Source organism: Carassius carassius, chromosome 35 (assembly GCF_963082965.1).
Source record: "Carassius carassius chromosome 35, fCarCar2.1, whole genome shotgun sequence".
Taxonomy (NCBI): Eukaryota; Metazoa; Chordata; class Actinopteri; order Cypriniformes; family Cyprinidae; genus Carassius; species Carassius carassius.
In genome coordinates, this window is record NC_081789.1 from 7,056,484 (window position 1) to 7,081,473 (window position 24,990).

The 24,990-nt window shown below is 38.2% G+C and overlaps 1 protein-coding gene across 1 annotated transcript in view; it reads left to right on the plus strand.

Moving 5' to 3' along the window:
* Positions 1-24,990, plus strand: part of kmt2ca (lysine (K)-specific methyltransferase 2Ca) — a 158,754-nt gene that overhangs the window by 57,324 nt on the left and 76,440 nt on the right. The window contains exons 6-12 of the mRNA XM_059524358.1: positions 6,084-6,235; positions 6,313-6,422; positions 13,043-13,205; positions 13,500-13,671; positions 16,521-16,635; positions 18,364-18,539; positions 19,875-20,038. Of these exons, the coding sequence (XP_059380341.1) occupies positions 6,084-6,235; positions 6,313-6,422; positions 13,043-13,205; positions 13,500-13,671; positions 16,521-16,635; positions 18,364-18,539; positions 19,875-20,038 (1,052 nt within the window). The remainder of the gene's footprint in view (positions 1-6,083; positions 6,236-6,312; positions 6,423-13,042; positions 13,206-13,499; positions 13,672-16,520; positions 16,636-18,363; positions 18,540-19,874; positions 20,039-24,990) is intronic.

Genomic DNA, 24,990 nt, shown 5'->3' on the forward strand with positions numbered 1-24,990 from the left:
ACCCAGTCCTAGATCCAAGAATCGTTGGTGAATGAAAAGACAAAATCAAAAGCTGGCGCAGACGTAAGGATTGCAGAAGAATTTCTAGCTCACCTCATCTTCTCTGAAACTAAGAGAACCACCGGCCTTTATCTTCTTTCGAGGTCACACCTCTGGGGTATCAAAGAGCCAATGGCGTCTTGAACTTTTGGAGGGAAAGTTTACGACTCTTCCTCTCTAGCATGGTGTTTTGCATATGAAACTCGATTGGGTGTTCAAGAGAAGAAACTTCCAGATGCTTATAATACTAATGTGTTGCATTGGTATCAACATATAATATACACTGTCATTTAGATTATAAAAAATACAAAATCAAAGATGTCAAACATGGTATATGTGAGGTTATATTAACTAGTGATCTATTATAATGCATGCATAAAACAGTATACAATACAAAATACAGTATACAAGAAAAGTAATAATAAACCTTTTAAAGAATGGTTTGTCTTTGAATTAATTAGTGAACAGTCCATTTCTCTGGGCAGTATATGTCTTTCCTAGGAATGAGAGTTGCTCTGCCCATATTCCTTTGGGCAATAAAACCAGTGTTATCATCATTGGTTGCCATGGAACCAGAGGCCTTTCTGAGATGCATTTCGGGGAAAGGGTCCATAGACTCTCATAGTTGGTTTGTTGATTGAGGGGTGTTTAAGAGTATTTGTTAAATATAATGATTGGTCCAAATGCTACACATTTTATTAAGGCCGTGCAATTAATTACATTCGATTGTCAAACTAGGCGATATCGCGTTCAAAATAGAAAATGATTCATCTGCGATTATGAACGCGATATTCCCTTATTGTCCGTGAACTACAGCTCTGTGTAGTGAATGCCGCTCAATCTGAAAGCAGGTGATTGAGATTCACTACTAATCATGAGACTGGTATACTGACAAAATGCGCATGACAATCGAATGCGATTCAATGCACAGCCCTACATTTTATAATCAATATAATCATAAGAATAATATAATTTCACTGTATGGAGAGAAACAGCAGCCATAGGTTAAGAAAGATATGAGAGGTTAAATAACTGAATATTCATTTTAGAGTGAAATTTTCCTTTGAATTAGGACAAAAAAATCATACTTGGAAATGGAAAGCACCCCCATTCCAAAAAAAAAAAAAAAAGTCTGTAGCTTTGCTTAATGGAATCTGGTTATTTAAGTTTTGAGTCACACAGAACTTGCGTTCTCTTCCATTGTGTTTTCTGATGGAGAGGAATGGAGTGCTTTGACCCAAATACGCTGGGAGTTGCTAATGAACCCAACATCACAATTCAATTTGGGTCAATTAATTTGGTGCCAGAATTGCCTGATGATTAGTTACTAGATGGAGGGTTAAAGGAGAAATCTATAAGGTAAAACTCCACTGACAGCCTTTCACAGAGCTCCATGTGACTTGTTGTTGTCAAAAGAGAGCCTAATTTGCTCAGCCCTTCTTAACCAATCAGACGGGTCCCAGAGGAATAGTGACATAATGCTCTCTGTGCAGTCTCTGGCAGCCTGCCAACAGGCGGTGGATTGTTGTGTTGGAAGCATCTGATTGGTCAGTCTGGGCTGCAACTGTGCCAGTTATTGACAGAGGGGTGAAAACAATAACAGCTCAAAAGAGCGAATGAGGAACATTGCATATCATTTAAAGGGGAGACTGTTTAGGTGGAACAGACATTGTGTGAGTTTATTGTAACTTTTTAGGCATGACAGACATCAAGTGACTGACAAAGATTCTCTTTTTCAAAACTTGTTAACTTTATTATGATAGTCTGCTTCAGACATTCTACATGCAAAGCTATTCAATTTAAGTTCAATTCTAATCTGACTCAATTTTATTATTTAATCTGACTCCATTTTAGTATGACCTCGAATTTAGGTTAAAAGGCAAATTGGTTGATTGTCTGTCTCTAATTATAATTATTATTCTTCTGACATTTATTATAGTTAACTCCTTACTTTATATTTACTCATTCATTAGGAATCTACTGTATGTCGCTCAGGGTGTATCATGCCTGGCCGATGTACATGTACCCCACGATCACAAACTCTCCTTCATACCATGGGCTCATTCCGGCTACAGAAGGCCCTGATCCTCTTGCAACATTTCCTTAAGTACCTCAAAACAAGACAAACATCCCCCGAGATGGAGACCGCAACAATTAGAATTTGCATTGATCATGTACAGTTATCACCTCGTGAGACAAAAGGCATTTTGCATGAAAGACACTGGGAAATGGAACACCCTCTACAGTGAGCAAAATATCTCTTAATTCGTAGGCTCTTTATCACCTTTTAGACTACTTTTAAAATTGAGACCACTGTACCAGTTGCCCTGAGACTATTCAAATGACCCACACATGACTAAATATAACTTGCATTAATCTATTGACCATTCTGAGTAAACCATTCTGGGTGAGGGGAAGGAAGGGGATGAGAAAGAACTGATGCATACAATATGTGTGAGAGGCGTGTCGAAGATGCACGTGTATGTTTGTATTGTTTGTTTCTCAGGAGATCAAAGTATCTGAGGTTCTTTCATCCTTACAGGATCACAGTTGTTTTTACACTGCACAACTAGCATTCACACTGCACGATGGATCGGTGACAGGAGGTTACACACTGCATGACTTTACAATAGGAAGAATCGCTGACAAATACATTTCATATAACTCCTCCTCACACTTCCTGCTGCCCTATATGTTGTTCTCTCATTGGCTGTAGGCCATTGCAGGTATATTTTCCAGTCAGAACTCATTTCACACAGCAGAATTTTGAATCACCGACAGGTCCAGATATTTAGCATGCCAAATATTTTGTCTGCAATTCTCTCAGATCGTGTTTTTAAATAATTAACACTGCGTGATATTCACTTGCGTGAACAGGACCAATTTGCCTCCAATTTCAGGCATTTGATGGCCACCAATTTCACAAAACTTGTTAGTAAGTAAAAATTTGGGGTATAATCGTGCAGTGTGAACTCTGCATTAGTAGAATTCAACGTAATAGAAACTTTATGGTATGTCTAAAGTGGGCTGTCGAAATTGTGTAACTCAAAATTTTAACTCTGTTCCAAAACTTAGTAAGCAGTGTACAAAAGCAACTAAATGTTAAGTCAGCTTTTTAACCAGCAAGAAACCTCTTGAGTGATTTGCAGCACTCTAGGCTCTCACTGGAGACCAGACTCCCAAATGATTCATTTTTTTTTTTTTTTTTACAGTTGAGCTTGTCGTAATACATTCTAAGTTTGTCTGTTTTGCAGAGGATACATATGATGCTGCCTCTGTCTTTAAAGAATGTCTTGATATCACTGTGAAATAGACATTTATTTTTAAAGTGTAACTGTAAAGTGTTCTTTAACCTAGTGAGCTCCCATGCTATATAGTGTCTCCATAGACAGCTGAATAGTAAAGGCACTTTACTATTTCACACTGCCCCAACAGATACTGACCAATGCCAACAGTCCCCAGATTATAGTACACCAATTCTCAGACATTCTAAGACCAGACAAACTTTAGAGAAACTAAAACAAGCACCAACCAGTGCCAACAGGACTATGTGTACATTTATGCATTTTGTAGAAGTAGAATCTGGTGGTTTACAGTGTCAAAGAAGCTGACAGGACTAGTACAATAAGGACGGAGTTTCAGCAATGGTCTCCATACAGTGGTTGTTGTTCTGTTGGAGAAAAGCAAAGAGCTGATCAACACAACTCTTATTTTGACAGAAAAGGAACTGGTCTGTAGGATTGAGTTTTGTTTTGTGATAAGGGGGGTTACCTGAGCCTGTATAAATGTGCTAGAGGAAATTTTCTTGTAGTTAAGGATATAGTTATGTGAGTCAGCACGGTTGGCACTGTTGGTGAGATCTGCCATAGTTTGTGGGATTGGATCAGGTCTAAGGGACAGGATGTTGGGTGACTGGCAGAGAACTTTGGAGACCTCATTCACCATGAGGGGAGAGAAGGAAGAGAAGAGTGGAATGCTGTGTAGATTGGCTATGGATAAGTGGTGCAGAGAACTGGCTGCTGAAGGTTGCCAACTTATCAGTGAAGAAGCTGACAAAGTCATCAGCCATCAGAGAAGAGGTGGGAGGAAGGTGGAGGGGGACAGAGTAGAGGGGTAACACAAAGACAAAACCAGGCGAGTGTATCTGCTGACATTTGTCGGCATCTGATGGTGCAGTGTGAAATGAGCTCAAGGCTGTATCCTAATTCAAAATTAATTTACTACATTTACAGTGACTTTATTAACAAATATAGCTCCTTGTGTGAATTATGCAGTCATTTTTATCGCATTGCACATTTTTTATCAATACATTTTAGTATTGAATAAAATATTTTAATCAGTGTTTCTTTCTGACACTCTTGGATCAATTTCTAAATGCATTCTTGGATTGTCCTATCAGTAAAGGATGCATGTCATGCTGCCTTGACATTTTTAAGACTTACATGTGCTCCCTGATAGTTTTAAAGGTCCATACCTATGATGCCTTAACATTTTAGGAACCTCAATATGAAATCAAAACCAATTTTTGAATGACTCCTGTAAGCGTATTCCTTTCTTATGAAACGATGAAAAACACAAAATCCAAATCTCACAAATCCCAAGTCAACAATATGAACCAAAGATTTATATGGAATTGTTTGAAAAAAACAAAATCATGGAGTTCCTTACAACAGTGGTCCCCAACCTTTTTAGCACCAAGGACCGGTTTAATGCCAGACAAAATTTTCACGGACCGGGCTTTAAGGTGTGATGGATAAATACAAAATAAAATGATACGACTGGCATAAAAACTGTGGTATATTGTAAATATAATAATAAACATGAATCCACTGTGTATTCGTATAAAACTGATATATCACTGAATATGGTCACTATGGTGACGTTTAAACAAAAAAAATAAGATGCACCACAAAAACGAATATAAAATCCATGAAAATAACTCAGAGCATCCGGCCTTTTCCAAAATAAAAGATCGTTATGGCTCAGCGCACTTCTACCTCCACCTCTGTTATTTGTTTTGCAAAAATCCACCGCTCACGGCTCTTCTGGTCCAGTCAGCGCAGGGCTGTGCCACAGTGTTGTTTTGTTGAAAATGTAAAAAATATATATAATGAGCGAGTACATCATGAATCCATTTTCCAAACCATGTTTTTTTCTTATCCTGAATCACTACGGTACACCTATAATAAGTGTTTATATTCAGACTATTTTAGTCTGGTTGGGGTCGGCAACGATGCAGAGTAGCACAGTACCTGCGTGACTCGCAAATTAAAGATGTAAACAGAGAGAAGTAGCTCCGGCTACAATGTTCTTCCGCCAGACGCGAGCGCCAAAAGTTACCAACTGCAGCTTTAATGTAAATTATTTATTCCTTCTTGTGCGGCCTGGTACCAAATGACACACGGACCGGTCCACGGCCCGGGGGTTGGGGACCACTGCCTTACAATACAATAATGTCCCTAGTGTCAATCCTTCTTTGATGCATGTCTTTTTAAAGAGGAAGTAGCACACCAAACAGTATATTTATATTTATGCAGATGTTCTGGACAGAATAGGGATCACATAGAGTAGTCTTTCATCCTGTCCCCGCTGCAACCCACTTCTGGATGGCCCTCTTCAAACCGGCTCCCTTTTTAAATGTTAATTTCTTTTTTTCCGCTTCTCTGAGTCTCTGTAGCTCACTCTCTCAGCGCAACATCCAAGCAGCCAGTCATTCCAGCCCCCCACCCCCTTTCCGGCTCTCTTTCGTTCGCTCTCTTTCTCTGTCTCTTTCATACTTTGCTTCTAAACAGCCAGTCCTTGTGTAGCAGCCAAGTATGATAACCCCATACCTTGTCGTTACTGACAGGGCTTCATGGATGTTGTAGTTGCACCCGTAGGCCTTCTTAAAACATGACTGGAATGCTGACATCTAGAAATAAACTCCCAAGTGTTTAACTCACAGAGGAGTGGAGTACATAGCTGTCACCTTCAGATATTCTTTTGTGACTCTTTCAGTGTCTTTGCAGATTAAACCTAATGTGCCTGTTCACTTCTTTCCTCAGGGTCAGCTCTCCAGACAGCTGCCTGCACTTAACCTCTGGTCCTGGTAGTATAGACCCTGCTGCGGAAGAGCCCAACCGGAAGTTCTGGGATGAACTGGGCCAAATTGGCCTTCCTCATGACATTAACGTTGCATCTTTATTCGACCCCACTGGTAGGTAAACCTACATTAGCGTCACTGTTTGTGTCTTTCAGTGGCTGCTGGTGTTTATTATTCTATTGCAACTGCAGGCCAGTGTTGCGCTCACCTGCGCTGTGCCGCATGGTCGGAGGGTGTATGCCGCGGGGAGGGACAGTCGCTGCTGTATGTGGACAAAGCAATTGACTCAGGGAGCACAGAGGTGAGTGACACCCACACCAGTGTGTTTAAATGTCTTTTTGGTGGATTTGTTAGCGCTTTCAGCTTTGAAATTATTGTTCTGTCAACTTGTACCATTTTCAACCGAGTTGCCAGCACCCAGTCTTGCCCTCTTACAAGTGTGTCTACCAATGAATAGGTAATTCCGTTTTGTAATCCTGCTGGTCTCCATCCAGTTATGTGGGAGGTAGAAGACTGGGATAATTTCATTTTCAAATACAGTTTTTAAAAAGAAAAAGTAACTCTAAACCGCAAAACAAAACTAGAGCTGTTCCATTACAATTAACCAATTGTATAGTGAAAATAGACATGTATTTTGAGTTTTAATGATCTAGATATAAAAAAAAAATAAGGGAAAAGGGCATGCACATCTAAATCTAGTATCAACCAATTTGTAAAAACAAAAAAACATATTTTATATATATAATATCAAATGATAACTATTTATATATTGTGCATCCCTAAATGCTTTTTTTTCTTAATATGTTTAATTTCAAAGTTTGACCTGGACAATTTGAAGAGACCTAAATCTGAATGTGTGATTGAAAAGAAATTCTTTAAATGTGTGATTGTGATATAAACAAACAAAAAATGTGGCCCTCTTATAAAGTAATTTCACATCAGAATTACTGTAAAATAAAAAAATAATAATATGTTATAGGTAAATAAGTAATACATAAAAAAGGTAAAAAAGTTTTTGGCACATGTTGCATTCCCAAATGCTTATTATATGCAACCTTGCACATGCAGAAATGATTTTGTGTAGAGCAGCAATTTACTGCAGTTTCAAGTAAATAAAACTTATGGGCGGGTTATAGAGTAACATAGTCAGTTACGCCATTGTTCCTCTCTATGGTCTTGTGGGCTTGGCAGAGCTTCACTGAGCCCACGATCTAGCATCATTTTAGTGGAAAATGGCTGTTACTGGGGTTGAGTAAGCCAGTGTTTGCACCAATTTGTATTTTTGAATGTAGGTACAGACTTGTGCTATACCTTTCCCTGCGAGTAATTTCTGTGGAGGAATGACAAATGCGCTCACTGTGGATTAAGTATTCAGAATTAATCATGAATGGGGTTATTATTGGCAGTAGGAGAGACTGGAGAGGTTGTGTTGGTCCCCTGGTCTTTAAAATATTTTCTAATTAGAAGCGGAGCAGTTCAGAACTGCCACAGCCGTCTCTCTTGTGCAACTCCACTAATTAACACAATGCAATGTGGCAGACATAAGGGCACATGGAACCCGGGCAGGGAAAGCACATTAGGAGTAATTAATTATTTCATTCTCTTTACATTCTCTTCACCTGGGATCTGATTCTTGAGGAAAAACACATACCATCTATCTAAATCTGTGGCTATGATATGTAAAATACAGAAAACCATCCAAGTGTAATTGTTGTCTATGTTTTCTGTGACATCAGTATTATTTCAGCGGCCTATCCTTTTGTTTAGGTGTGTATAAAATACAAATACAATTTGTTTGTGCATAAAATAAATGATCCAAATTATGAATTAGCTTTACACCACACTGGGTTTTACCCCCATATGTTAGACCAGCTTTATTGCCTGCACGTAGCTGTTTAGTAATCCAATGGACTTTGGCTGAATGTTTTGTTACTGTTTGCCAGACAGAGAACAATTTATTACTGGGGTGACCGAGGTCTTTCGAGGTAGACCTGGGCTTCTTAGCACCAAGCCTAATTGATTTGCTGTATGTTTAGTAGTTCACATCCAGCCAGGTATACTATAAGCACTAAGGCTGTAAATTAGTTGGAATGTATTCTAACAATAGCTTGGGTGACAGGTTGAATGGTTGAGCTTGACAAATGTAGTCAACACTACAGTTTATCTAGAAATTGAGAAAATAGAATGAGATGGTTTACTTGTATTTTTCACCTGGCTGTTGGAAGGCTCCAATGATGTCACAATGTTTAAGTAATGTTACTTTTTTGATCATTTAAACATTGTATCTAAAAGTTGCGTAATATGTAATGTGCATGATATGTAATGTTATAATTCTTTCTAAAAAGTAATGGGACGCCAATTTGTGCCCCATTTGATGAAAGTGCCAGCTGCCACAGGGCAATGGCAAGATGGCTGCTGAGTGAACTGACTTGATCCAGTAAGGATTTTGTTGTGAAGTAGGTTTGTCCTGGCAGTGAGACTCGCTGAGCTGTGAAATGGTAAATGTCAGAGGGCTGAGGATGGCTTGAACTTCACACATATATATAATCTACTATTGGTGAATCATTCATTTAGCTTGCAACTAGTGCTGGGCAATGATTAATCGCAATTAATCGCATCCAAAATAAAAGTTTTTGTTTATATAATGTGTGTGTGTGTGTGTGTGTGTGTGTGTGTGTGTGTGTGTGTGTGTGTGCTGTTTATATTATGTATATAAAGACACGCATATAAAGTATATATTTTGAAAATATTTACATGTATTTGCATGTATATATTTATAGTCATATAATTTATATTGTATATAAATGTTTTATATATATATATATATATATATATATATGTATGTATGTGTATATATATATATATATATATATTTGTGTGTGTATATATATATATATATATATATGTGTGTGTATATATATATATATATATATATATATATATGTGTGTGTATATATATATATATATATATATATATATATATATATATATATATATATATATATAAAAAATCTTTAATATATGCATGCATGTGTGTGTGTATTTATATATACAAAATAAATATACACAGTACACACATATATTATGTACACAAAAACCATTATTTTGGATGCAACTAATCGCGATTAATCTGTAATCCTGGTCAATTAAGTTGACCAGCATTACTTGCAACACACAATAGGGCTGCACAATTAATCAAATTTCTAATCGTGATTACAATTATGGATGCCACAATTAATTAATCGTTCAAAGCGACATTTAATAGTTCAAAGTCTACTTAAGTTATTCTGCGTACTTAAAATTTTATTTATTTATTTTTTTTCTATGTTATCTTAAGGGTTAGTTTTAGTATAACATTTATAATGCCATTCATAATGTAACTTTTTTATACTTTAACAAAGAAACCATTGAGACTTGATTCTATAGAAAAGCACTAAAAGTTTTTCGGTTAGTGTGTTTTCAGCTTGTTTATTTTCACATAATACGGCATGCAGTTGCATCAAACAATGGTATAAACATCAATGTAAATTGTGATAATCGTAATTAATAATCGCAATTACAATTTCAAGGGAATAATTGACAGTTATGATTTTTGTCATAATCGTGCAGCTCTAACACACAATGTGACTTTTTTTTCCCCCATTTATAATCAAATGTAAAAATTTGGAAGGTAATTTCTAATAAGTTGTGCACACTAAAACCGAAGACCTGCTTTGACTAAGTAAATCAGGTCAATTGTGTAACACGTTGGCTTTTATAAAACAGAAATGTTGAGAAATATGTAGCAAATGTGCATGCACAGCTTCCAAGGGTGAAGTTCGATTTAGAATCATGTCTAGAAACAGTTTCAAATGCTATAAACAGAATCACTGCATAACTGCAGTCCACACACTGACTGACCGTGACACAAACCAGCCGACATTGTGCACAGTACAGCACTGCATCTTTCATCACTGGCCTGCTCTGTTTGGAATGCTGCCATTATGCCTCTTTGCATATAGGATTTCAAGGAGGGAATGCTGTTCTACTTTATAATAGTGTCCTTGGAGTCTTGGCAGCAATAATGTATCAGTTGTAGCTTTTACACCCCATGAACTAGATGTCTGAGGGGATGGTTTCTGTTTGAAACATTATTTGAGGCATGAGATACTCAGCAGCCACCTAGCCCTGAGACTGGACAGTATGGCCATAGAGCTCTATATGGCTGTCCTTCAGAGTGATTCAGAAAAGAGCATTGTGGGTAGAGGCTGCTGTCAGCCCCAGTGGACTCACCGCCTGGGCGATAATTGCTTAAAGCTCAGTGTTAAAAGGTATTTGCAGATTGTTGCATTTGGGCTTTATGCCAAGGGTTTTTAAAGCATGAGAGAGCTAGAGAGACTGCTGACTAGAGACATTTTTAGTTTAGGGCCGTTTTCTCAGGCCCTGGTGTCCTCTATTATTCAAAGTGAGTGCTTTTTCCATGGTGGTGATTTAAATGTCTGGCCAGTTTTCATCCAAGTCCTTATTTTGAATGACATTCGCCTTGATCCTGAATGCTTTACTGGATGTATCCGAAAGGTTGAAAAAATACATGTTGAAAGAGGGGGAAGTATATAACAAGCAAATGGACCTGTGAGAGGAACAGCGTGTTGTGACAAGCTTGCTGTTCAGGGTTTATAGTTTTGCACCACTTTTGCTACAAAAGGCTACTATAAGAGCAATGCAATTGACTGATGGAAATTTTCACTATTTATGTACCATAGCATTTTTGATACTGCATCAAATACAAATGTACATTTTATTTTTAAAAGATTTCAAAATCCTGATGTTAATGCACTAGATAACATATTCCATTACAGGCCTGTCGCGATAGTCGATAAATCAATTAATCGCATGATAAAAAAAATGAGCTCGGTAATTTTTTCGGCCGCGATTAATATTTTTTTTTTTCAATTTTTATTTAAATAATGGAACATGTCATGATGTGGAGTTAGTCTGGAGCGCAGCCTGTGGACAGCCCGTGGTAAAAAACACCCTCTCCGGTGGCACATATGTCCCAAGAATAAAGAGATAGCGTCTCGCTAGAGTGGCCAGCTTTGGGAAGTGCCTTTCATGTGCATGTGGATGTTTGCGTCTCAAGTGATACAGCATTGTACTTGCACTACTGCTTTATTTTAATACCGCGTAGCACATTTTGCAAGTAACTTCGTTGCCCTTTCTCTCGAAATGGGCCTACTTTTCGCTCGCTTCATTTGGCTTGCTCAGCTAAATATATCTGTAGGCGTGTAGTTGCGTGTGTCAACGCGCCCAGTGAGTTCACACACACACACACACATTTCGCTTCCATTATCAGCATGCATACCGCATTTGAAATAACAAACTTGAGCACAAAAAAAAAAAAAAAACGTGATATATAAACAGCCCCTTCATCGGTCAAAATGTTTACTTTTGGTTAACTGTTAAACGGTCAATATGAGCATCCCTAACTGGCATATAAACATAATATAACATACACAATTAATTAATTGTTGGTATTTCTTGCTCTGAATCTACCATAAAATAAAATAAAAGTTTATTAATCTTTGAAAAGGTGTACCTGCGTTATGCCATCATCATTATATTAGTTGAAACTGGTCTTAGAATGACAATATTATCGTTTATCACAATAATGTCTTGGACAATTTATCATCCAGCAAAATTTGTTATCGTGACAGCCCTATTCCATTAAAAGACAGCATGTTTGTTCAAAGAATTTAATAGCTTTTTAAAGAGAATAATCAAGTGAGTGTAAATAAAGTACATTATATTACCCTAATGAATTAAATTGATTTCTGTTTTATAATTAATTGCTTTCCACAACATTTATTTTCTTATTTGTTTGTTGTCATTTTAGCTTTTTGAGCTGTTTGAGGCAAACAGCTTATGTCTTATTGGTCATTGACCTATGCTGGGAAAAAAAAATGGTTAAGTTCAGTTTGAATTTTCACATATAGTGTGAAGGTGTTATGAGTTGTTTTGTTTTCAAACCGTAAAGGTCACCAAATATGTGATGAGTTTTAATAGTCTTGGTTTCTCTGAGTTTTAATAGTCTTGGTTTCTCTGTTTGCCACGCAAGGTTCAGAACTTGTTTGTCCCACTATTCATATCATGATTTTTGGATATATAAATATTATATTTGGATTATATTTATATTTGTTATAAATTGTGGGGTGCCCATTTTAATAAGTATCACTGAATATGTCTGTATAGCAAATTTATGCATCAAATTAATTAAACAGTAAATAAATTTAAACTTGATTCAGGATCACACATTACCGGTGGCTGAGAATGCCACTTCCTGAGTGTAGAAGAGCAAGAGCTTTACTGTCTTTGTTTAACAGTTCTGTCTAATAAATCATTTGACAGAACTGTTAAACAAAGCAGTTTATTGGTATATAAAGGGGTATATATGTAGCATTTGCCTTGTCTATTTTTATTAGTAGAAAGGTAAACGCTATGGTACTTTTACGCTATAGTACTTGTGTGTGTGTGTGTGTGTGTGTGTGTGTGTGTGTTTGTGTGTGTGTGTGTGTGTCAATTCTATATCAACCTTCAGCCACTCTGATCTCGAAGCTATTGGCATCAGAATCAGCCATTAAAAAAAGTCCATATCAGTCGACCAATACCCCTAAATTCAAGATACGCTGGCTCACCAGAAATATCTTCATAACAATAACAGTAAAAGAGAAAAACATCTCTCAAATATTTAGTTATTAATGATATGCTACTTAATCTAAAGAAAACCCTAAAGAGGGTAAACATTTGAGCAGTTTTTTTATGTAAAAAACCAGTTAATCTAAACTCTCCATTGCTAATTGTGATGTATGGAGTACTTATGTAACTGAAACTACACCTCTGAGAGAGAGATATATATGTGTGTTTTTCTGTGTTCACTTTTTATAGTGCTGTGCATACTGTAAGCGCCTTGGAGCATCCATAAAGTGCTGTGAGGAGAGCTGTGGGCGCTCCTTTCATTACCCCTGTGCAGCTGCTGCCAGAACCTTCCAGGACATAAAGGCATACACTCTTCTCTGCCCGGATCACATCCAACAAGCCCTCATCCGATGTGAGATATCTGTTACACACATTTCCTTCTGCTGATTCCTTCATAAAATGTTGAGGCTCTTTTATTATTATTATTATTATTATTATTATTATTATTATTATTATTATTATTATTATTATTATTATTATTATCATTTAAACATATAATAAAAAAATGTAAAATCTTTTGAGACATAAACTGTAAGCAAACAGGTATGTTCATGACAGACAGATGGAGCACATCTGTTTACATCATAAATGACTACATATACCCTGTGTAGTTGGACACACATTATATATTAACTCTCCCTTACAGCGAAAGATGAGGCGAAGTGTCTGGTGTGTGACAGTTCTGGAGACTTGCTCGATCAGCTCTTCTGCTGTACATGTGGCCAGCATTACCATGGGGCCTGTCTGGACATCACTGTCACCCCACTGAAGAGGGCCGGCTGGCAGTGTCCCGAGTGCAAAGTGTGCCTCACATGCAAGTGAGTATCCAGCTCACCTGGACATTAACCCTCTGAGGTCTAAGGGTATTTTTGGGGCCTGGAGAAGTTTTGTCATGCCCTGACTTTTGTGCTTTTTTCAGTTTCTTATAAATATCTAAATGGCTAAAATCTAATCTCACTGTAATCAGCACAAACTGGGCTATAATAATATGCAAGCAGCATGTATGTACATGATTGTGTTTTTGAGAAAAAAAAAATATTATGCTTGGTATAGGGCTGTGCGATATGGGGAAAATATCTAATTGCGATTTTTTTTTGACAGATATTGCGATTGCGATTTGATTTGCGATTTTAAATTTGCAAAGTCAAGCTTCAGCTCAATATCATCAATAATGTGCAGCACAGTATGAGTATCATTACCCTGCTGGACAAAAAAAAAATCTTACAGTTTCCATGAAACCATTACAAGATTCCTTTTTGTTTTTGGCATTATTCCAATAGGGATTACTGTTCTATCCAATAAAATTCCCTTTATAACCCTGAAATCCTTTCAATTGTGGTCTGGGAGGGGTTTTATACACGTATATATATATATATATATATATATATATATATATATATATATATATATAATCTCTGGGATTTTAAGAACAAGTGGAAAATGTGCTGAATGTTTCATTACATTCAAGTGAAATTAGCAAGCAGTTAGACTGCATTTACATCCGTTTTTAACGCGGAGCCAGGCGCGAGTCGACGCAGGTTGCGCGTGTGCGTCAAGTCTCATCCATACTGCCAGATGCGCTCGTGGAGATTTGCGGTGCAGGGCCGCGCGAGAATATAACCGAGCGTTACGAAACAGGCTGCGTGAGTGCGGCAAGTGTGAACGCTCGCCCGTGACAAGGGATTCGCGCCGCGTGGGGAAGAGAGAAGCGAGTATGAGAGACATTCAGAGACAGAGGCTGTGTGTGCGATCTTCTGAATGGGGAATAGCCGAATAGCGAACATGCAATAAGAGATGCTCTTGATATGCATTGTGACGCAGCTCTTGTAAATTATCTTTTGTGTTCGTTGTTTGTCTTTTCAAAGCTTAAGTTACATTACGTTTTTCTTTAGTTTTAATTTGCCTAACTATTGACCTGACCCCGAAGACGCCATAATCCCACTCTGTCTCTCTCCTGCTTTCCGTGTATTTTATTTATTTATTTGTTTTTAATGGTGGGTGTTTAGTTGGCTAGAGCAGAGCTGATTGGGGAGAATGGATGTGCCTTCACTCTAGTGGTAAGACTGTCACTCAAGGCTGACAGTCATGCATATGCTCTGGAAAAGCTTAATCGCGTCCACATCACAGGCTTTTGCGATTAGGAGAATTTTGAACATTCATTGTTCTGAAAATCGTATTTTGTGTTTCTGTTTTTTTTTTCTTCTCTGTTTTACTATATTTAAATCCACAAAAAAAAGATCAAGAATAATAGTAATTTTATTAATTTGTTGGTCATTGGCATACTGCAAAATTTCACAATGCATTTTACATTTGCCAAGCTAAGTTTAATAAAGCCAGAGATGTTTTGCATTCGCCAGCCTCGTTTTGCTGTTTTAATAGAATGACAATTGAGTTTCTATGTTAGCATGGATGAAAACAAGACTATCCTTAGGGAATTTAGTTTTGAGCTGTATTTTCATGACAGCAGCCACACTCTAACTATAACTGCTGGGGGATCCATCCAACTGATGTCAGACACCTTTAATGTGTGTTCAAGTCTTTCTATATGTATATTGTTCTGAGGAGACAGAATATAGTAGATCATAGAGCCTGGACCTCATGAGAAACAGGAATTTTCACAGTGAAAATGCAGTGTAGTTAAAATGAATTGTATTTTATTTAGCATAAATAAATAGCCTTCTCCAATATGATGTGCTGCTTGGTTGATGTGATTCTGTGTATCAGATACAGTAGGGCTGGGAGAGGCAGAACATGCATCCATCTCGATTGGTGGGGGAAAATGGCCATAATGACCATGGCTCAGCTAGGCTGTAAATATCATATGACGTTCTCATTTAATGTTGATTTGCATTGGCTGAAAATATAGGCCTGGGAATGGCTAAATCTCCTGAACGTCACCTCACCTCCTCTCGGCTCTATAAATCTCACTGTTTCCTCTCTGATTTACCACTTAGACAGGTTTGGGCTCTGAAAAGCCAAAGCGAAAGTGTTATTGCTCATGGGGAGAAAGTATTTGGGTGTTTGTTTGTCTGGGTAAATGTAGAATGAGGTTGTATTTGGCCGAGGAGTGGTGGTTGCTTTTAAAATGGTATTTTTCAGTGGCTGACACTGATATCTTGACAGCAGATCAGTCGATTTGCTCGACAAAATAGTTTTTTTTTTTTTTCAACACTTCACTAAAATTCACTTCAAAATATTGGAAAACAGAAAAGAGTATGCAGTTAAGTTAAGTTTAGTAAAACCTTTTTAAAATAAAAAAAAATAGACACAATGGAGAATTAACACTTCTATTAATAAGCTGTTTCATCGATTAATTGTCTATCTGCAAATTGTAGTCTCTTAAGTGCATCATGACAGCTCATTTGATTAAGCCTACTTACAAACTTGAATACCTTAATATTGATAGGAGATGGAAATGGAACAGAACTGAGTAATTAATTGACTGTTTTTGACATTTATCATTGATTTATTGTAGCACATTTTGAAAGCCAATCCGTATGAAGCTCTCCATGTAAGAATAGAAGTTATATTTGGATTTAAGCAGTCATCTCGGTTCATAATTGGCATAAACAGGTCAGAATATCTTGTTTGAAATTTGCAAAAGCCCCTAACACTGTATCTGGAATCTATCTTTTAATCTACTCTCTTCTTCCCATCTGGTGCGTAGGAACCCAGGGGATGACAACAAAATGCTAGTGTGTGACATGTGTGATAAAGGTTATCATACCTTCTGCCAGCAGCCCGTCATGGACACAATACCCACCAACGGTTGGAGGTGCAAGGTAAGCTTGTATTTGTGTATGGACTACAACCAGCATTGTGATAGTAATTCTGGCCTGCTGTGAGTAGAGGCACACAGTGCTTTCATTTCAGCTTTGAGCCTAGAACTCGCAGCACACTCACTTCTCTTTTTTTTTTTGTATGTTTATGGACTGTGAGACTGAAGAGTGCATTGGTTTTCATCTCACCAGCATACTGTATATTCCCTCTGGATTGATGCTGGAGCTTGATTTAGTCACCATGATTAATTAGTTACCTCCAAAACACTCTATAGTTTAATTATTCCTAATTTGCATGCTGTGCTTAGAAGGTTTTGATGCACTTCTCATGTACCCTCCCTTTGAAGACTGAGTTGCATGAGTGAGTTGTGGAATAGATTATAGACTATAGAAGACTATCACATTTATTTTCTCCACAGGAATTTTAAACCGTGAACCAAACCAGTTAGCTCCCAGGTGAATTGGAATACCAACCAAAAGTTTTTTGACTAATGTTCTTAATTCAGTCAGAAGGTGCAGTACAAAATTCTTGACTATTTTGATAGGTGTAAAAAACGCAATTCATTTTAAGTAAAACTGTAAATATTTAAGTTGTTAGAGACCTGTAAGGTGACCGACTCATACATTACATACAATTCCTACAACTCAAAAACCCACTTAAGTTGGTCAAATGCCTTATGAAGCGCACTTTGCAGAACTCTATCAGGTAATTGGAACATAGCGTTTGTTTCTGTGTTGACCGATATAAAAATGTGTGCACATTACTTTCAGCAATAGCTTGAATTCAGCCAATTAAATTCAAGATTACAATTTATGAAAGCTCTTTGTGGTATGCAACAGATGGTCCATGAACAGTCTTTGGGTATGCCATCTGAGGGTGAGACTACACAATACTTTCCTAAATTGAGGTTGTAGTCAGATTGTTAGTAGACCCCTAAATATCCTGCTTAAAAGAATAGAAAAGCTGAACGAAATCACACACGGATCCCTCTCATAACTTTGTGGAGGTGGCCAAGAAGCCCAACCTGTCATCCAGGACTCAGTACAGGAGTCTGTCCATCATCGGAGGCTTAACAGGGCTTGTATTTCCTGCTAAGGGTCTGTGGGTGGTTATTAGAGCTGATACTTGCCCTCTTCTTCAGGCTGAAATGCTGCACTTGATGAACTTGAAGTGCCTTTTATTTATGTATGTTTTTTAATTGACATGGAATTCTCTGATGCTTTGCTCCTATTGAGAGCTGTTGCAGATTGATGAACATGATTTTGAGGATTTATAGAGCCGTAATTATGCTGGAGCTCAATCCAAATTGATTTAAGAGAGCCCATAAAGTTTGTAGTCCGCAATTGTTCTGAGGTTCAAGTGTCATTGTTCAGATGTGAATTGTTGTTGGGTGACAGTTTTTTTAATTTGTAGCATTCATATTACTTGAAAAAAAGCATTTGGTCTCTGTGATACAGCAGCAGTATTGGCTTATATGAACATATAATGCAGTAGTAGAGTTACACCACTGTACTGTTGGCATTACTGCCTTACTTTATTTACAGTTTATTTAAATATTGATTAGTGTGATATCAATATTGATGCAATGTGCACTAGTGAATTGTACTTAATAAGAATGAAAGTAAATGGTCTTTTATCTCATTTTGACTTTGAATGGGTTTGCGGTCCTCATTTTGTAAAACCGTGCATTAGAGATGATGTTGCAGTGAATTGTGTGTTATGTATTGCAGAACTGCCGGACGTGTGCTCAGTGTGGCATGAGGCCTAATGGCCAGTGGTCATCTAATGGTGTAATGTGTGAAGGATGTCAACAGCTGCATGATTCAGCGCTGATCTGCCTCATCTGTGGGCAGAATCAGGACTCTGGCGTCCCACTGGACAAACACTCATGCTGCACTTGTAAGAGGTAGGAAATGACCTCTTCAGCTATGACAATATCACACAGTCACAAGTGACTTATTGCTGTAATGAAACTTTCTGCATAATAACAACAGGTCACAGACTTTCATTAAAATGTTGTTTTATTAAGGAAATTAAATGTCATCCTTCAGCGTTTGAGTGTTTGGTTTCTAAATGTTGGTTGAATGATTTCTTTGTGTTTGACAAATCCTTGTTGCAAGTGAACTTGTGTGTAAAGTAGTCGAAAATGTATTTTCATTGCATGGTAAATATATATATATATATATATATATGTTGATAAATAAAAGATGATTACTTCTCTGCAGGCTTCAAGGACTGTGATTAACCAATAGAGAAATTATCTATCAAATTCAAAGAGTTCTGCGTAGAACACTGTAATTGAACCGGCAGCTTTAGAGAGTGGCTCAATGATGTCTCTGTGAACGAAAAGATGCTCATATAATTTGTATGGCAGATTGATTTGATTCTCTTGCTTTTAGGACTGACCATGGGTCAAACATGTAATTGTGTGCTGCATCATGTGTAATCAATGTGAATAGAATCTTTACACAATAGCTGATCTGATCTGTCATGTATTGAGGGTTACAATTCATGACTGACATAATCAGGTCAAAGTTCATTGTATTTAGTTAGCTTAGATACTATAATAGTTATGGTTAAGGTAATATAACTTTAGTGTTTTCCTTAGCATTTTTAAGCTGTTGAAGACTTCCTAACCACTAACCATTATGCCATTATTTGACTAGTCACAGCCTTTGTTTTTTGTGTATCCACCCTGTTTACTGCATTATATGTGTTTCCATTAGCATCACCCAGTGGTGGAAGTTGAATTCCAGTCAAATTTTCCAAATACTCCCCACATCTGCCTAGGGTTGGCCAAATGGATAGTCCAGCCTTATTGGTCGAACCAGAAACTCAGACTGTGGCAGGACAGATTAGACTATGACCAGAGTCTAGGTTATTAATGGAAAACACTGCAATGCTTATGGTGTAAGGCACTTACAGTAACTGATTTATATAATGAACAATGTCTGTGTACAGAAACTAATTTCTATAGTGAAAAAAATGTTTGTGCACAACATGTACTATGATAAATGTAAGAAATGTAGCTCAATTAAAAAGAATTACCATGCGCTACACATTTCTGCTGTACATAGAGCTTTCATTTGTATTAACAAATGAAATTCCTCTATTGTACAGGTTAACAATTGGTAGCAGCTTTCATAAATAAATAAGATGTCTGGTTTAGGCAAGTGTGGTTACCCTGATAGGGGCATTGATGGTTGTCACAGATGTTGTTTATTGTATGTTTCTCTATCAGATGGGTTCATGTGGACTGTGTGAGGCAGGAGGGTGCTGACCTTGACACCCATGTGCAAGATGGATACACCTGCAGAGTATGTAATCAGGTGGAGGAGGAGAACAGGCACAATCCGCCCTTCAGCAGCCAGGAGACTTCGTTCACTGACCCAGAGTCAGCCGAGGGTGAGTACACGTCTCTCAGCACTTGATTCTTTTCTGATGGGGTTGTTATCCATACAGTTGGTAGTATTGTACGGTTCTGGAGACTGGACATACTGCTCCACACAAAGACTCTGTTGACACCTGAATCTGTGTCTGGTCATTCAATCAGAGGTGGTCACCTGGCATTAACCTGCATATCAAGTAATGATACAGTGCAAAAGGTGTTTTTAAAAGCTAGGTTTTATGTCAAGCAAATTAAAATGTTTATACAAAAGATTATGTGTTCTTACATATGTTTTTGATGACCTTCAAATTGATATGATTTATTGGCTCATGTTTGCACTAGGGCTGCTCCGATCACGATCAGCCGATCGTTAATGCGCATCTCGTCAGTAAAGCTGGTTCTCTAATCAGTGGTAAATTCCCTCAGGTGCGTGATTTCACATAGAGCAGCTGTTACTACACAGAGCCGTTGTTAACTGAGAAGATGCGCAAATAAACGCTGAATGTGGATTTGCCCATCTTCTCAGTTAACAACGGCTCTGTGTAGTAACAGATGCTCTATGTGAAATCACGCATCTGAGGGAATTTACCGCTGATTAGAGAACCGGCTTTACTGACGAGATGCGCATTAACGATCGGCCGATCGTGATCGGAGCAGCCCTAGTTTGCACCTGTAATCAGTGCTAAACACGGGAGATCATAATAGTCAACATCATTATAATACACAATGAAACACACATACTTTAAAAATGCATGTAAAATAAAATGTTATATTTGGTTAATTAAAATTTAGTATTTAGTTAAATTTTCTTGTTTTGTTTTTTTTAGATTGTGTGTTTAGTATAGGATTTCTTTCTTTCTTTCTTAACCAGTCATGTGATGAGAAAGTAATTCAGGAAAAGTCTAGAATCTTTTTTTTCTCTCTTTTTTATCATCATATATTTTCTTTTCTTTTACAAATTACAAGTCAGTTCTTCCATGGAATAATACAAATATACTCTCCATGTAATGAGTTTTTTGCATATACTATTTTCCTGTTATGTTGAGGTTTGTTTTTGCTGTTTACTTTGTTGATTGCTGTTCTGTGTGTGTTATTGGTCAGTTGTAAGGTGCTGTAGGCCACTTCTTTGATGTTAAACACTCTTCATGACTGTTACAGAGTCTGTTGCACTGAGTGTGACAAAGATGTAAGGCATGAGCCTCTCTGCTGTCACCGATTGTAATTACAGTGTGTTTGCCAGTTTAGCCAGAGACCTGAGCGTGTGAGCAGGTTGAGAAACACCGCTGCCACATCTTAATGCATCTTTCATAATATGCCCTAAATTACTTGCATTTTTTTAGTGTCGTGTAGGGACCACATTCTCCCTCTCATGCAAGTCATCATTACATGAAAATAGCTCTGTTTACATTTTTACATTCTGTATTTACAAGGGAAAAAGTGTTTGTCTTTGTAATCTTGTCTGTCCACCAATCCCTCTATTTTGTCACTTCACTTTTTCTCATTAAGTTTCTCCTGACAATAAATTAGATTATATAAGGAAAATGGTTTCCAGATGCCATTTCATGACTTTTTTTGGCCAGTTTTTGAGTCAACCAAGGATAATAGAGTAAGACATTTTTATTTTATTTTTGTTACACACTACAAAGCTCTCTAAAAACTGCAACCTAAGAAAGAAACTAATCTCCTATGAGCTTCCTGTGCTCAGAGTCCCAGCTGGTGACTTGTCATCAAGACACTGGAAGCTAAAAGCAATTCTTAGTTTCTTTGGGCCCTTTAATAGGAATTGTAATAAGAATGGACTCTTCCTGTAGCCTGATAGTTAAGAGATTAATTTCCCATATGCCTTTGCAGTGGTAACAACTGCACCTTATAACCAATGATTTTTTTCTTCCTGTGGTGGGGAGTTGATTTATGTTGACATGTGGTTGGCATAGAAAGATAGAATCAGACCCGGCTGTAAGGGCTCTTTGTAAAGCCAGTCATGCCTTCAGCAATGTACTGGGCCACTGCCAGCAGCTAGAGGAAGCAATCATCCCATTGTTGGGCCCCCAAGAGAGACAGCCCTAATCAAGACAGAGACGCCCACCTGTTAACCAACCCTACCACACCCCCACTTCCTGATAAACACACACTAAGTGCACACATGTACACGTACGTACTAGGGTTGTCACGATACCAGAATTTTCATAACTTAACATTTTTTGTGAATTTTCGCAGTTCTCAGTGTCAATTAATACCACAGCACGGACTTGAACAAAATACTTTGAAAAGGTTTGTTATAAATAAATAAATTAATACATAGTTTTAAAGTACAAAGTGGTTCTCCTTCTAACATCCATTCAGTATCTCACTGTGGAAACGCCTCAGGCTTGACCAACTGCGGAAGCACCAATTACACCAGAGAGCTCGGGTGGGAAAGATGCTCCCCCTCGCATGTGCTTGTGCAGTCTATGGATCTTGGCTAAGGATTCACATCCTCTTTCTATAGCATGCTTAGTAGTTAAGCACACCCAAGCTGCTATATCTACCCCAGAGGGCTGCTCTATTTGTTCTAGTTTTCCTGAAAAAACCTGTGAGAGGAGACTCAGGGTGGCGATAGCAGGAAACCAGGACCCATGCTTCTGCTCTCAGACTCATGAGACAGCTAAGCAGCTGCAAGAGCCTAGTACCTGGGGTGATATCATGGATGTGCCGGCTCTTGACCTGCCCCCTTTCTTCGGTGATGCTCTTGTGGATGTGATGGGAGAGGATGATGGTGTTGAGGAATTATCTCCCCATCTTCTGGAGGATGATGAAGAGAAGGAGGATACAATCCTCCCTCTTATTACACCTCGTCTTCGGGCGCCACACTGCCTGGTAAAATGGAGCAGTTTTCAGCCTCCATTTTTCAAAAGATGAATAAATATTCTGCTTTGGCCATCAGGGCCCTTAATGTGACATCTATTCTGACAGCATACCAGGTGGAGCTGTTAGAGGAGATGGGCCGTCAGGCTCTCCGAACCCAGCCCTTTAAGAGGAGATCTGAGGTGTGATAGCCTATCTGAACCTCCGCACATCACGTGGGTCAGTTCAGAGCTGTGGCAGCTGTGGTGGCTCAGTCTCTCAGGCCTTTCAGAAAAGGAAAAAGTGGATTTTCTGGATTTTTACTGGAGTTTTGTTCGACTGTCACAGCCAATGCGCCAACAGTGTGACTTGGGAAAGAAAAAGGGGAGAGGCGTTTGAAACCTGCCTGCCAAGGAAACCACCAGTCAGACCTTATCAGCCTGCTCGCGTGAGTTCCATGTCACAGTCAAGAGGGGGATATACAGACTATAGTGGAAATCCCCCCCTCCCCCACCACCACCTCAGTATACGGCTAATGTGTCAGCACAGCCAAGGCTGGCTCAAGCTAAGGGAAAACTTAGCAAGGTAACTTAGCCGCAGCAAAGCATTGTCCTTCTAACCCTCAAGGGTGCAAAAAGAGACAAGTGACCTAGGATCAGGACTGTTTAAAACTGGGGACAGGGAGCAGCACCTGGGGTTTTCTGCTCCACTTACCTCAGAGTTCAACACTTTTCTTCCTCCCCTGGGGAAACGGAGAAAGTTGTTAATTGTAGATGGTCCAAGTTCAGTTGTTTTAAGGGCCAGTTCAGCAGGTTCAATCAGAGTTGTACAAGGGACAAGTTCCTAGAGTGCCCCCTGCAATAATTCCCCTCCCTCCACCCACGGTGTTAATGTCGAGGGCAAAGGAGAGTGTTTACACAAGCAAAGAAGGTGTAAAAATCAGTGCTGTCAATCAATTAAAAAAAATAATGAATTGCTAATTTTTCTGAAATTAATCGCCATTAATCCCAACTTTCATTAAAGTTTATAAATATGCAATCTTCAAATTAATGCACAAACAACATAAAGACAGTATATTTCTTAATATCTGCTTAATGGCATTTTTTTTATGACTGAAGGCCAGTATCAATGATATCAAAACTGATTTTCTCTCGAAAATTGCCCCCACCCCATATTTAACTATTGTCTATAACCATTCAACATTAGTTAAATTGAGAGCTATTCATTTTAACATTTAAAAAATAAGATTTTAAAAAATAACTTCTAATTTAAATGAACTTAAAACAATCTTCACACAAACACATAGTAAATGCCATATTTACCTGTACCCTTCTGGAGAAATAAGATGGATGTATCATTAAAGATATGAAAGTTATTTTTTCCTCTTTTTTTCTTTGTTCTTTGATTAATAGCTCATCAAATCACATGAGCTGGTTAATAGGTTGTTTTGGCTGCTATTTCTTCAAGAGCTGCTGCTCCTGAACATGATGCAGATCTGACAAGCATCAACTCTATTTACCTTTTCTGACACACTTAAGGTATTAAAGTCTCTATTAATGAGCTGACGAGTTAAATCGGGGGATTAGATAAGTGAGACAGTGCTTGGCTACTCCAGGACAGTTTTGAAAACCATTTCAGAGACATGTTCTTGGGACACAACAGGAGCAAGATCTGTGGAATTGTTAGTTTGTTAGTTAGGCTTTCTCATTGGGTGGTAGACGCAATTGTAATGTGTTACAAGGACCCAATTTTATCACCTAGACGTTGCGCCCGCTCTACACGTGGAATGGACACATCCTGGGCTATGTTCAGAGGAGTTTCTATTCAGGAGATTTTTGCTGCGGCGAGCTGGACATCAGCTCACACATTTGTGAGATATTATAGATTAGATGTGACAGTCATCACTGGCTCATTTAGTGAGTGAGTGAAGTGACATTCGGCCAAGTATGGTGACCCATACTCAGAATTTGTGCTCTGCATTTAACCCATCCGAAGTGCACACACACAGAGCAGTGAACACACACACACACACTGTGAACACACACCCGGAGCAGTGGGCAGCCATTTATGCTGCGGCGCCCGGGGAGCAGTTGGGGGTTCGGTGCCTTGCTCAAGGGCACCTCAGTCGTGGTATTGAGGGTGGTGA